Source organism: Stomoxys calcitrans, chromosome 2 (genome assembly GCF_963082655.1).
Source record: "Stomoxys calcitrans chromosome 2, idStoCalc2.1, whole genome shotgun sequence".
NCBI classification, from domain to species: domain Eukaryota; kingdom Metazoa; phylum Arthropoda; class Insecta; order Diptera; family Muscidae; genus Stomoxys; species Stomoxys calcitrans.
Window position 1 is genome coordinate 26,640,184 of NC_081553.1, and position 14,892 is coordinate 26,655,075.

At 37.9% G+C, this 14,892-nt stretch overlaps 2 protein-coding genes across 10 annotated transcripts in view; one reads left to right on the top strand and one right to left on the bottom strand.

The window, feature by feature from the left end:
* The first annotated feature begins 2,529 nt into the window (after positions 1-2,529).
* Positions 2,530-9,014, top strand: LOC106080384 (DNA-directed RNA polymerase III subunit RPC3). The gene is made up of 8 exons (XM_013241763.2): positions 2,530-2,742; positions 2,814-2,941; positions 3,001-3,347; positions 3,443-3,597; positions 3,663-3,768; positions 3,870-4,219; positions 4,284-4,451; positions 8,767-9,014. Exons 1-8 carry the CDS (start codon positions 2,596-2,598, stop codon positions 8,947-8,949), a joined length of 1,584 nt encoding a protein of 527 aa, XP_013097217.2. The 5' UTR covers positions 2,530-2,595; the 3' UTR covers positions 8,950-9,014.
* Positions 9,015-9,138: 124 nt separating this feature from the next.
* Positions 9,139-14,892, bottom strand: part of LOC106096384 (juvenile hormone esterase) — a 95,745-nt gene continuing 89,991 nt past the window's right edge. For 5 of the 9 annotated variants that reach the window (XM_059363137.1, XM_059363138.1, XM_013241741.2 and 2 more), the window contains 5 exons: positions 14,116-14,277; positions 13,302-14,029; positions 13,053-13,222; positions 9,822-10,102; positions 9,140-9,754 (listed from right to left, as the gene is read on the bottom strand). In XM_059363137.1, coding sequence (XP_059219120.1) covers positions 9,562-9,754; positions 9,822-10,102; positions 13,053-13,222; positions 13,302-14,029; positions 14,116-14,277 — 1,534 coding nt within the window. In that variant the 3' untranslated portion in view covers positions 9,140-9,561. Of the gene's footprint in view, positions 9,755-9,821; positions 10,103-13,052; positions 13,223-13,301; positions 14,030-14,115; positions 14,278-14,892 lie in introns of all 9 variants that reach the window. The other 4 variants (XM_013241708.2, XM_013241715.2, XM_013264144.2 and 1 more) reach the window with 1 other exon arrangement.

A 14,892-nucleotide genomic window follows, 5' to 3' on the forward strand; every position in this document is an offset into this window, starting at 1 on the left:
AATTAAACGGAAGTTAGTATGCTTTCTCGCCGTTTGCATTGCACTTTGAAACGGTAAATTCAGGCAACTGCCATAAAATATAGCATGGAATGAAATTTTATAAAATTCTACAGCAGCCATACCAGATAAACAAAAAAATCCAACACGTCATAAAAGGGAATTTTAGACAACCAACTAGCACCTAGCATCCAATGTATTCAAAATGTGCAAAATCTAAACATTTAAATCTCTGCCAAAAAATTTCAAGCTCTAGTTAAGAAAATTTGCAATTCATTAACAAAATTAAAATCCATAGTCCATACCTACACATTTTAAAAACACGATTATTTTCTATCTTTTTGCCAAACCAACATTTAAAATTGTTATAGATTTTTTTATAACATAATGAAGTCATTTTTATGTTATTCTTTTTTTATCTGTAGTTGTGTCTGTTGGAATTTCCAAAAGTACGATTATGATTTGATGGGGAATACATTGAACTCATTTTGTTTATGTTGTATTATGCCAACGTGTCTACCACACGATTGGATTATTCTATCACGCCATAAAATTTATTTTATTGCTCTGTTATTGGAGTGTTGTGTGTGTTTTTAACTCTTGAACAAAATATGACTCCTGAGAGTAAGCTATATAATATTAAGATTAGGCTACGTAGGTAATAGAGAAAAATTAATAGGAAATTCACACTATATTTATTTGTGGCAATTCTTAGTTTGTGGAAGAAAGAGGTATAGGGAATGGATTATCTTTCCAATTGCCTTACATCTCTCTTCAACCAATTATCAATTGGCGCAAGTAAAAGTGCAATTTTCAGGAATGAGGATACAGCAATAACACAATATTTGGCTCCTGAAAATATGCTTTAAAAATATAGAGTGACAACAAAGGGACGTTCACACTAACAAGTGAACCTGTGTTAAGTTTGGCAGTGAATAATCTTATTTTGCGCGGTTTCCCTTTATAAAGCTGAGTATTCTGTTCAGCTTTGCAGGCGGAAAGCTGTCAAACTCCACATTAAAAAACTTCGGCGGGCAAGTTTGACAGTATTAAAATGTCAAATTTTTGTTTGCATTCTCTTTGTTGTCATCTTCTTTCTCGCATTTTCTCTGCTCATGTACGTACACGTATACACACCCGCACACAAGTTTCTTCGTGTGCGTCGATCAGCTTGGTGGCAAGATGGCGGATTGCACCATATGATTTGTGGTTGTTGTACAAATGAGACCACTTTGACATTTCAACTTACGTGATTATTACGTTACCTCCTAATTGTACCATGGTTCAAATTTGTATTGCAGTAAAAATTTTGCCATGGCATATTTAATTTTAATGGCTCTATTCACCTTCGGTGAAATTTATATTACGATAAAAAATTCATTGACGTATCCTAAACGAAATTTTCTTTACCGAAAATTTCGCTTGCAAGTACCCAGCTGAAATGATTTTTGTTTTGCGTTACAGGGTGACATAATAGGCATTGGAGAATTTTTGCTTTTGTTACAAATGAAAATATATGATTTGATAGGTCCATGCAATGTGAAATAAAGATATTTGCAAATAAAATCATTTAATTTCGGTACATATGGTACCAAAAATGCTTTAAAATCGCCTAAAATTATAAATCGATGTTCGTCGTCATATTGTGTCTTCACAACTATTTTCCAGTGAAGACATATATGTCTCGGCTGCAACCGTTTGAGGTGCGTATCCACCTTAAGCCGAGTATGCACATCTGGCGAAGTTTTCGTTACCATAAGAAATGCATCCACCTGTCCTAAATGAAATTTTCGTCACCGGTACCGTTATCGAAAATATCGCTTGCAGGTACGCAGCTCAAATAGAATTTCTTTGCATAACATGGTGACTTTTTTCCTCCAACTTTGAATTAAAATTTAGGTTTAAATAGCTCCATGCATTATGAAATAAAGTTTTTTGCAAATAGAAACGATTTACAAAAGTTCGTGTACTTTATTAGCAAAAAATGATTAAAATTCGGCCAAAATTATAAATCGATGTTTGTCGCCATCTTGTATTCTACACAACTATTTTTTAGTGGCGACATAAATGTCTTGGCTGCACCCATAGCGAAACAATTAAAGGTGGTCTCATCTGCACAACAACCACAAATCATATGGTGCAATCCGTCATCTCGCCATCAAGCTGATGTGTGTGTGTACGTGAGCGTATATAAGCAGAGAATATGCTAAAAAGAAGGTGACAACAAAGAGAATGCAAACGAAAATCTGACATCTTAATATAGTTAAAACGGGCCGGTTGTTAACAGCTGTTCTCGTTAGATCACCTTTTTAAATCCGCCTTGGGCTGCACCGAAAATTTCGCTAGAGGTGCATACCCAGCTTTACATTAATCTCATTTAAAATTCCAGTTGAAATTATTTAACATGATGTATTGGCAGCTCTGTTAATACTTAACAGTGTTGTATTTGCCAACAGGGTAGTCAAATAATTATATTTTATCTATCAGCTGTTAAAATTGACATAACTCCTATGTTTACATTTTTGTTTATAACGTGTTTGTTTATATTTTCCACGCGTTCCAAAAGTTATAGAAGTAAAATTAAATTTATAAGAAAAAATGTCTATAGATTATGGAAATCTATGTTCGGTGATATTAAAGCAGTGTTTCGGGGAAACAGTGCAACTGGTGGGCGATTGTTTATTTGCAGCAAATGCCAGAACTTTGAGTAATATAGCAAAGACCACAAAGTTAAGCCGGCGAGAGGTGAATATAACAAATGCCTACTTCAAGTATGCATAGCATTTACCTATATTTTGTTAAAATATTCCCTTCAGGTGTCCACTGCTTTGGGTATTTTAATAAAATATCAATTAATAAACTTCCAAGCCAATGAAGTTAATGCTTTTGTTGCTGAATATACTCTTAAAAGGGAGGAAATTTTGTATATATTGCGTTATTCCAGGTAAAAGGGTATTTGTATTAATTTATTCCAATTGTATTCATTTATTCTATTGTTGTCAGATATGTTCATCTAATACAAACTATGTATGGTTCAGTTGGCGCTGCCATTGCCGAAGAATTGCTATACAGTGGCTCACAAACTGCTTCTAATACCTTGTTAAAATGCATGGCCAACAATGAAATCACTGAAAAAGCTGAGACCATACGTGACACATTTTTTCAAATGATACGAGACAACTATTTGATTAAGCTACCCATGTTGGTGACCAGCGAGACTGGTGAACCGGATGCTGTGCCAAAGTTACACATTGAAGATTATGATTTATTTAATCCTCCTGACATTGATTTACCCACTTTGGCCAAAATACATAATGGTGCTTTGCCGGCAACTCAGTTAAAAGATACAGGTATGGTTAATTCCAAGCTTAAAGCATTTCCAAAATAATTACAAAATTCTTTGCCTTATAATGGTTATAATTTGTTATTTTTCTTGGTCCGGCAGGTGTATTTTGGCAATTGAATTTCAAACGTTTTCATCAGGACTTTCGTGATAGCCTTATGATATCAGCCGTTGAGCGGAAACTAGGAGCCAGTGCAGGCGAATGTTTTAAGTTCATATTGAAGCAAATGTATGAAAGAACAGATCCCTGGCAAAGGGTACGTTTTATCCCATCAATACAAATTTAAGATAGCACTAACTTAATATAATTAATGTTCAATAGCAATACTCGAATCCCTTTACCGTGGTTGAAGTTAAACAACAGGTGGAGAAAAACTCTAGTAATTTGGATTTATTGAGACATCTCGAGAAATATGTGGCTTTAATCGGTAAAATATCTAATGAACCAAGAAACTGCCTTTAAAATGAATAAAAATTAACTTTTTTAATGGTGTGTCGACTGTTTAAAATATTTTTCCCCCAATTTCAGCTGACGATTCCCTTCACTTCATACGTAAAATCGGTGAAATGGGTGGCGGTCAATATGTGGTGGATATGGCTCCTGCCTTCGAGTCTTTGGCCTTGGCCTGTATAGAAAACGTTATCACCGAGCGTTTTGGTTCAAAAGCCTCACGCATATTTCGTGTGGTTCGTATGAAAAAATATATCGAACAAGAGGAGTTACAAAAGGAAGCCATGATACCAGCCAAAGAAGCAAAATTATTGTCCTACAGTTTGTTTCAAGAACAATTTTTACAAATTAAAACCATACGCAAAGCAGGTGGAGGCGGTACAGGACCAGCCAAAGCTTTCTATTTATTTTATTTGAAACACAAACAGGTAATCTTTGGAATTATTGTATTCATATAGGAAATATTGTAATTATTTTTTTTATTATTTTCAGATTACCAAAATGTTGCTGGATATTTGTTTTAAGGCCTTGTACAATGATATAACACGCTCCAATTACGAAAAGAATGAACATAAACGTTTGATTGAGAAATCTCAAAAATTGGATAGTATTGTGGCCACCATGAAGGAAAGAGGAGAATCTGAGGAGTATATTGCTGAGGTAAATCTATATGTAAATCAGTTAAAAAACATTCAAGACGAACAAGCCAAATCGGTACCCTAACAAATCTGGTATGGAGAAAATTGTTAGAAGTTTTCACCATAACGGCTCACGTACTTCACTTTATAGGGAAAACATCTATTCATGGGAAAAGTTCCATGTATGGCGGGCGATTTTATATGCCGTTTTCAACCTATAAAAGACGAACAGGGATTGCGTTCCAGTGTTGCGTATACGGTGTTCGGCAATTACATGGAGTGCAGTTAATGGCTCCGGTTTGATACTGTGAAAGCCTTCATGAGCCAGGGGCTGTCGCTTTAATGTAATTTTTTTGGCCTGGGAGAGTCATGTCGCTTTAGTGTAATTTTTTGGCCTGGGAGAGGCATGTTGGCCTGAGAGTCTTTTTTTGGCCTGGGAAAGTGTATATACCTGAAAACCAACCACGCATGCTTTTGGTCCTTGCCCAGATTTATGAGAACTTCGCAACCTGTTCATCCTCGGTTTACAAAACCCGAATCCATCATCGGTCAGCTTCATAAGGCATAACCGATTCATCAGCTTCAGTTTGTCTCATGCAGACCATATCCCTCTTAAAATAATTTCAGAATAAATCAATACGACTATTTACTGCGATAGTGGCTACAACAACCCATAATATTTCCGTGACAGTGCGGCAAGGTGTATTAAGTGCAATGGTCTTCGCTAGCATGTTTGATGACATCGTCGCCTTATGAGTGGGAAGAGAATTATAGTCAAGAGACAAGCAGAACAATACAATCCACAATTACACTTGATGGAATTGAAGGTGCTAGACTATACCGTGAAGTTAAAACAAATTACACATTCGATTCAGGTTAATGATAAGCGTCATAGGAGGACATGCAAACCTTTGCACTACGGTGGCCTCCATACGTACAGAGATTTAGAGGGCATTAAATATCTGTGTCGTAGCACAGATCGGTGAACGATCGGAAGGGATGCGCCAGATTGTTGAACCATCGATTTGTTGATCATCCCAAGCGATGGCGCGAGAAAAAGAAACCTTACACGCATTCATGGTCTCCAGGCTGATGACCAACCTTCACAACCTACTTTGGGCGAAGATAAAAATTTTTGTAAACGGTGGCTATGCTCGTCAAGCTCCATAGGTGAGCAGGCTCTTCCGGTCCGAAGGATCGATCGCCGTGGGCGTTATGACCATTGGTTATATGAAGGTGGCAATAACTTGCCTTGTCATATCAAGAATCATAGGCACCTAGAATTTAAACAAGAACCGGTGCCGGCCGACATCTCACTAAGACTCTCCACTCCATATCGCTGATTGTCCGCGACTGCAGTTGCAGATATTCCTTATATAGAGCATGACTCGCAGCCTGTGGACGCGCCCATGTGAGTTGGAACTTTCATTGTCATCCAGTTCCAGGAAAGATAAATGTCATCCGCTGCGCCAAATCGTCTAAGACGCTGAGCTCTGTTGCAAAAGAATTTTGATGTAACGGGAATCTCTGAAAGCTCTTAAAGTTTGGTAAAATGACTCCACCACTGAACGGAAAAGGGACAAACTACTTGCATATCAATGAGTCAATGATAAGGTACCTCCTTTTTATTGCCAAGTCCGAACGGCGTGCCGCAGTACAACACCTCTTTGGGGAGAAGTTTTTACGTGGCATACGTCACCTCTCAGATGGAGTCAGTATTCAGCACCACTAAAAAAAAATTTGTTTTCGCCAGGTTTCAAACCCATGAGTTCAGCGTCATAGCGGACATGCTAACCTCTGCGCTACGATGATCCCCAACACCATCGAAATGGATTTTACAAATTGCATATAACAACTACTGCTTGAAACTTGAATTCACTGATAACAAATCGAAATAGGCAACGCTTAACCCATACCTTTCCATTATTTCATTCCCTCCGGGCGGTTATCGTATTATATGTGGACGTTTGGGCTATCATAGCATATGGCCACAAAGTTGACTACATTTGCGATAAGATAAACGTGTAATTTATCGTTCTTACTGCTTATAACACACCAAGAAATTTGAAGATATCCGCCACCAAATTTGGGCCAAGTGGTTGACTATGTGCGTAGAGGAAATACGACGACAGCTAAATCTAATAGTGAAGGCTATAACACATCATATTACAAGCTACTCCAAAATGAAAACTTAAACATGGGCCTTTAATCAACATCGAACGGTATTACTATGAGCATTACATAGCCTGGAACTTTTAGCTCCAACCTGTGTGATGTTCGTTGTTATCACGAGAAGCTTAGCTGCGAGCTACCGGGGGCGTCCACAGATTGGGGATATTTGAATGCTCCATACAAAGTAGCTGCACATGCAGTCGCGGATAATCAGCGGTATGGAGTGGAGAGTCTCAGTTAGAGGGCAGGCGGCACCGGCCCTTTCTTAAATACTGAGTGCCTTTGATGCCTGATTTGACATGGCGAGTTATTGGCGCCTTTAAATAACCAATGGTCATCATGTTCCCGCGGCGGTCGAGCTTGCTAACTTATAAGAGTTTAACGAGGATCGCTACCTTACCATGCAAATGTGGCTACAATAACAACAACATCACAATCGAACCTCTGCTTATAGCTGGCAAATTATCGATAACTGCACCATTCGATAATATCGATACTACCTTTAATTTCCCATCACCTGTATTTCAAAGGGAAATGAGAAGTAAAAATCAGGAGTTCGATTTATATAGGAGCAATATCAATGCACAGACCAAACAATAAAGACAGTTAGAAGTCATGAGTGAAATCCTTGTACAAAATGTTAGTCAAATCGAATGAAAATTGCGCCCTCTATAGGCGCATATATCTTTTATGATATATTCAGTGTCGGATTGCTTATTTGTGTTTAGTTTTACAAAAAAATTAAACTTTTGCATAGTATCCATAGGGAAAAATATCAATCGATATGTAGCAAAAAAATTAAATATCGATAGTGCCATCGATATTTTGCCGGCTCTACCTCTCCTGCTTCATGACAGACTTTCTTTGCCCCATAATAAAATATTAAAAATCAATAATGTTCGTTTTAATTTTTTGGACTTTTTATTTTTACTAGCTGACCCGGGCCCGCTCCGCTGCGCCTCCTTTTACTTTATATGGAATCAAAAGTTTCCTTGGAATATTTATTTTCCACAATTAAAGATTTTTTAGTGAAATAACATACGCAAATACGTCCTATTTGGGGGTTATTATGGTGGTGGGACGTCCCCTGGACAGTTGGTCCCTAATGTTGGTAACAGATACGTGGTCTACTCCCAAATACCTTTAATTTGAGCCCCATATTTCCATAGTCGGCAAACATGACCGGCTTGGGGGGTGTTTAGGGGGATGGGGAGCTACTCAGAGAGTTGGCCTTGAAAATATATATCGGATTCGTGTTCCACTTTAAAAATCCTCTTATTTGAGCCTCATATTGCAAAAGTCAGCAAATACTTCCTATTTGGGTGGTGTTGTGGGGGTGGTGTGGCCCCGTAGACACTTTTCCCGAATATTGATATCAGATTTGTGCTTTACTCCCAAATACCTTTCATTTGAGCCCCATGTGGCTATGGTTGTAAATGTGTCCCCTTTGGGGGAGTTTTTCGGGAGAGGCGGCCCCCAAACACTTGGTCTCATATTTGGATATCAGATTCTAATTCTGCACTCAAATACCTTTTATTTAAGCCCCATATTCCCATGGTCAGTAAATAAGTCCTGTTTGGGGGGTGTTTTGGGGAAGGGGTGGACTCCCAGAAACGTGGTCCCACATTTGGATATAAGATTCGTATTCTACTCGCAAATACCTTTCATTTGAGTCCCATATTGCCATGGTCGGTAAATATGTCCGATTTAGGGGTGTTTTGGGGCTTGGGGTGGTCCCCCAAGCACTTGGTTCGACAAATGGATATCAGATACGTTTTCTTATCCTAATTGCCTTTCATTTGAGTCCCATATTGCCGTGATTGGTGTAAATATATGTTTTGTAGGTTTTAGGGTGGGGCGGCCCCCCTAGGTACTCCATCCGAAATTTGGACACCAAATTTTTATTTTTAGGGTACTATATGAGAGCACACAAAATTTCGCTTAAATCGCACCACCCATCTTTGAGATCTGGCGTTTCTGAAAATTAGGGTAAGGGGGAGGGTCCGCCCCCCTTCAGATATCAAAAAATGTAGTACCCTATTTTCACCACGGGATCATTATGCACCATCTGTGAAAATTTCAGCCGTTTCTGAGTATATAAGGAACACACAAACAAACACAAATTGATTTTTATATATAAGATTGATTTTATTTCCTTTTTTTAGATACTGGAAACTCTAACGCCGCCCGAACGAGAAATTTTGGATAAAGTTAAAAATCGCATTAAGACATTATCCAAAGCTGAATTATCTCTCGATGATACAATATTTCTATTACAAATGTACATCTATCACTCTGCTCCCACCTATGTGGTGGCAACAAACAAAAAAGCATCATCAAATCAATAAATTTTTTGTTCTTCGCCATTCTTAAATATCGTAACATCAGTTTTTACATTATTTTTATTTTTTTTTATTTATGTAAAAAAACATGTTTATATTAAACAACTATAACGAAAACAATGTTATAAAAAATATACATATAATTAAAAAGAAAATAATAATTTAATTTATAAATGTTTTTGTTTGTGACATTTGTGACAATAAAAAAATTAAATTGTATACAATAAAAATAGTAGGTGTTGACTATTTACACATAAAATGATTTATGATTTTTTAAAAAAATAACTTATTAAATGCTTGCTTTTGTTTAGCTTTTCCATAAAAAATTCCAAGGAAACAAAACTAGATATCGTATAACATATTAGTTTATGCTCGTATTTTTATATTAACTAAAGACTAACTAATTAACTACTTTAGGATTATTTTAATTTTTGCTTTGTGAAAACATTAATTAATTTTTAATTTTTTGTGTATATTCCTCGTATATTTATGGATGGCAAATGATAGGTGAACTAACGTTTACAAAAGGATTTGTGTATAGTGCTCATGGATGTATATGGAGTTTAAAATTGATTTAAATGTTTGTGGTTTCGTACAAGGGTGATTAGCACTATGTTTCTACATGGCATTGCCATTATAATGTTCATACATATAATCCCAAAACTGTTGTCTTTCCAATTCAGGATTATTTTTCATTTGCAGATGTGTGGTTATGTCCATGTAGGTAAGGTTATTCATAGCTCCCTCGCCGTTTACCGGCAACCAAGATGTGGTAAGTAAATCATCATTTAAATTGGATGGTGTGGGATTACTGAAATGGGGAATTGTTATAAATATGTTTTCCTCTCTCTCTCTCTCTTTATTATTTTTGCTCTTACCCATATTTAGCAAAATTCGTCCACATTCGAACCATACGATTTTTGACTAGCACTTCCATAGATTTGGGATCCAGACTCAAGTTGAAGAAACCAAATTTGAACAAATACCCCAATTCATCACCATGGCATACTCCAGGTCGTTGTAGACCCAACATGCGTTTATATAAACCCAAAGCACCATCAAATGAGAATCGATACATATAGACTGGCATGTTACTATATTTGGCATGATTTCGTACAGTACGCATAATGCCATGGACAAACATCAGATCGGTGAGTAACTGAAATAACATAAAGCACAATATTTTTAAGAGTAGAAAGAAATAAAAAGAAAAAAGGACAAGCTGGACAACACACACATTGACAAGAAAAAAGATATAGAATGGAATCAAATATTAGATATTACAAAAATCTCCCAAGATCCTAAGCAACATTTTGAAATTGAGAGTTATTATTCTAAGGGGTGGCATATCAAAGAAAAACGGCGATACAGGGGCATATGCCTCCACCGATGCAGACATGAGCGAAGTATTGATTCATTTAGGCAACTACTCCATTCTGGATACTATGATTAGGAGGCCACTGTGGCGCAGATGTTTGAATATCTGGCTATGACTCCGAACCTCTGGGTTCAAATGAACATAAGAAAATCTTTCAATAGTGGTTACTAATGCTGGCTACATTTGTGAGGTATCCTGCCATGTTTAAACTTCTCTAACAAGTGGTGTCACTATGCGGCATCGGATAACGGTTCTTTTTCGATAATGGTCTTATAAACGTATTTCTGAGAGATCCTCCAAAATGAATCGAGAGAGGGAACATACATAAATAGATCCTTATTTTTCTTGTCCCAAGACTAGATGTAGAGATTTGAATCTTTTTTCCCTACACTTCTTTATACGGTGGAATCAAAATGACCTTAGACTAAACTCACGTTGTTCATGGGCTACCGATTTTACCTTAAACCTACACCTAGGCAATTACTGCAGCGACCATTTTGTGGAAGTGTCACGCATGCGTTTTTAAAACTATTTCATAGTGTCATATCAAGTCTTCAGTCCTCTTCTGGTGTTTGAGTGGCTTCGTTCCTTTCCAAACTCCCACTTGAAAAACTATTCTATCTCATTGCTAGGTAGTTTGAGACTTTTTATACCCACCACCGTAGGATAGGGGGTATATTCATTTACTCATTCCGTTTGCAACACATCGAAATATACATTTCCGACCGTACAAAGTATATATATTTCGGATCGTCGTAAAACTCTAAGACGATTTAAAGATGTCCTTGTGTCTGTCCGTCCGATTTCATGGTCATAAGCACGGATGCCGTCATCTTAAAAACATCAGATGCGTGCAGCCTTCGAGCCTCTTAGGACCATAGGTCATGAGAAACTCACGCTTATTAGTACAAAATCATGAATATAGTGAAGCGGCATTAAAGACTTCGGAGATCGAATGTGATTCTGTTTCGTTGTTGTTGTACCCATGTGTTATGTTCTATCTTTCGTCTGCTTGGTTCTGTTGAATATCCAGTTCCAGGAATTCTGCGACAAAGGTGGGGTGCGTCCAGAGGAATCTGGGTCTGAGTCGAGTGGGTCTGGCCGGGCATTAAACAGGCGACGTGTGGTCCCAAGTCAAAATTGGCACACAAATCCTGCAAGTTGGCATCAATCCTTGCTCTGTAGGAGTAGAGGTCGCTGCATATGCCGGATCGTAATTGAGCCAGAACGACTCTGGTTTGCCGGGGAAGCTCAATTTCTTCAGGTGCAGTAGGAGGCGGTCAACGCATCTGCTACCGTGTCTGCATGAATGAATGCCGCTTGACCTATTGGTACTCTCTTGTAGCATCGAACCTCTCGTTCTAGAGCATGTGGATCCACTTTAAGACTTCTGGGCGGAGGATACCTATCCACAAGATATTGGTTTGGATGGTATCTACGGTAACAGCCCAGAAGGTATTGCTTGGACTAACTAAACACTAAATATTTCATGAACAGGGGATACTTCTCTCACATAAATGAGGGCAGCCCAATTAATGTTTAAGCTCAATGATAAGGCGTCTCCTTTTTTATGCCGAGTCTGTATGGCGTGCCGCAAAGCAACATCACTTGGTAGAGAAGTTTTAGCATGGCAGGCTACCTTACAAATGTAGCCAGCATTAGTAAGGGTATATTAGGATGGGGATGCTGTTGGCGCCGGGATTTGAACCCAGGCGATCGACGTAATAGTTGGACATTCTAACCCCTGCGCCACTTTGGTCACCTTGGCATTGCTTGGACAGCATGTAGTTATGTCTTCACATTGGTAGGATATTTGTTTCCTAATGGAGGAGGTCTATGTGACTTGAAGATGTTGTTTCTACTTTTGACCTTATCGCAAAATACTGTGCCATGTAGAGAGAATGTGCGTGGCATGTAAAGAACTGTCAAATGTGACACCAAGTATTTTGGGATACTCGATGGTCGGAATCGTTTCTCCATCGACCTTCACATTCAGCTCATTATTCACTTCAAGCGTATTTTTGTAGTGAACAATGTGGCTGGAGATTTGGTGGCAGAGATCTTTAAATCTCTTACAGCGAAATAAGCGGCAATTTCATTGAGATAGACGTTTAACCTATCGCATATGTCAACAATGGGTGTGGACTCTGATGCCATGATCGTACTATTGTCCGCATATGATGCGATCTCTATACCGTCTGGAGGGAGTGGAAGAGATTAAACAGTGCCGGAGATATCAACCCTCCTTGGGGAAATTCCTGTTTCACTCGATGGTGTTTCGACTTCTTATCCTTAAATTCCACAAAGTGTTTAATGCTTTCGAGGACAGTCGTATCACATGACCTCGGCTGTGCGAAATTTTTACTGGAGTGATGCTTGCTCAAGGTACGGAACACCAATCCCTAACCTAACCTAGCATAGTTCTGAAAATCCTAATCAGTTAACAGTATAAATCGTTTTCAATTCTGTGAGATATGTAGATTTCAAACGATGCTTAGCTAATAATCATTTTATGACATCCTCTATAAATATATGATAACTTGGAAACTAACATGGAACTGCTTTAAAGTAGGCACTTAATGTTCCTTGGCAAAATAAATATTTTTTAAAGGAATTTAAATCCACGTTCATTAGTTTTCAGATCAACTAAATTGTTTACCAATATACTTTTTTTGCGCCCCCTACGCAACAAACAATGGAGGTGATTTTTATTAGGAACTCTCAAACTTACCGCAATCATTTCATCCACCGACTCAATGCCCACTTGTTTGTTGCCCAAATAAAATTGGCGAATCTCACGAGTTACTCGCTCCCTCTCATCAGTGACATTGAGATCTCTTGGCACTAATCTTGTGAAATCATTTTCAATGATTTCCAATAATTTGGGATTTTTACGTAAACCTGCAAAACAAAAAAGCACACAAATTCATTGATGAGGTCAATTATTTAAGAAAGGGGACCATTCAATAAGCAATCTTACGTCTTATAAATAACATGGCCTCATGTGTATTATAGCCTGTCATATAGGGTATATTTTTATGGAACTTGTGTTGTTCATACATGCTCTGAGGACTTTCGGTGATAAAGGGAGTTTCATAATACACCGCTTCCTCTCCTGGCTTATTCCAATAGCCTTCTACGACGGGAACAAAAGGCAAGCCAATGTTGTTTCTGAAATCTTCTTCGGTAAGAGTTGTGGGAGAAGCCTCTACCAATTTCATGGCTGGAACTCTTCTTAGGAACTCTAAAATCTCCTTGGTATCATTAGCACCAACATAGCCCAAATTTGCCGCTAATCTAGCAGCTCTGGCTACTGAACTTTCACCCATAGCCCAGGGATTTAAGGCAGAGCCACTTTCGGAAATTGCTCGATGAAATAGGCCCTTCGCCATTGGAGCCAATAATAACATTTGCACTGATGATCCACCCGCAGATTCTCCAAATATAGTGACATGATTGGGATCACCGCCAAAGGCTGCAATATTATTGCGTACCCATTTGAGGGCTAAAATTTGATCTTTCAGACCCTGATTGCCGGGGGCATCGGGGCCAGCAGTTAGGAAACCCAAGGGACCTAAACGATAATTCAAGGTGACTAGAACAATGTTTTCGGCTACCAAATAATCTGGTCCATAGAGGAATGTATTGCCAGAACCAAAGGAGTAACCACCGCCATGAAGCCATACCATAACCGGTAAATCAGGATTGCTGGAAATTTTAATTAGAAAATTAAATATTCTTGGGATTAAGTTTTCTTTCCAGCTGGAAATATGCGTCTGTTGTATTTAACTCACTAATCTCCTTTGGGCATTTTGACAGTGAACACATTCAAGAATAAACAATCCTCATTGCCCTTGTATGTATCAAGAATCATGTTCTTGTGAGGACAACTGTTTCCTTCCCGGGATGCATCTCGTATACCTGACCAATTTCTTTCGGGTTCTGCAGCTCGGAATCTATTAAAATAGAAATAGAATTACTAGGGATTATTGAGGTCAAGGTTAAACAAAATAAGTTGCGTTAGATTAAAAGAAGAATACTCTGAGAAGTTTTGAATTTGACTAATGGTTTTGCAATATGACAAGGTACACTCAGTTAGGGTCACTTACTTTATTTTTAAGGTTCACCTAGTAACATTCCTTAAGAAATATCGGGGGAATTTCTCATATATAGATAAGGACACCTAATGTAACTTTAATCAAATGATAGCCCAAGCTGGTTATGGTACACAAATATTAGAGTTCTTATATAGACTGTTCTCCAGATTTGACTTTTTAAATCTACTGAAGACTACGTTTTTGACCGATATGCGCTAAAACATAATTTGATGCGTCAATCAGTGTCAATATACTGCTGGGTAGTCTTTCGGAATAGTTTCACTGAAAAAAGATTAGCAAACTTCATTTAAAGGTGATTTATTTTCCTACTTCTTAAGGGGACATTCCCTTGGGTGAAAAATATTTTCCTTAATATTAAGAATTTTTTTATTTTAAATGGTAGGTTAATAAATCCTTAACTTTGCTTCTTGTTATTAAGGACAAAAATCTAAAATGTAGTTCAAAGTATTGTTG

What these genes read in the sequence shown, in the direction of transcription:
- LOC106080384 (XM_013241763.2), top strand. Translation starts at nt 2,596, where the DNA reads ATGTCTATAGATTATGGAAATCTATGTTCGGTGATATTAAAGCAGTGT. An exon ending in TATATATTGCGTTATTCCAG is followed by an intron (nt 2,942 to 3,000) that starts GTAAAAGGGTAT and finishes TATTGTTGTCAG; the next exon opens with ATATGTTCATCTAATACAAA. An exon ending in AACTCAGTTAAAAGATACAG is followed by an intron (nt 3,348 to 3,442) that starts GTATGGTTAATT and finishes TTGGTCCGGCAG; the next exon opens with GTGTATTTTGGCAATTGAAT.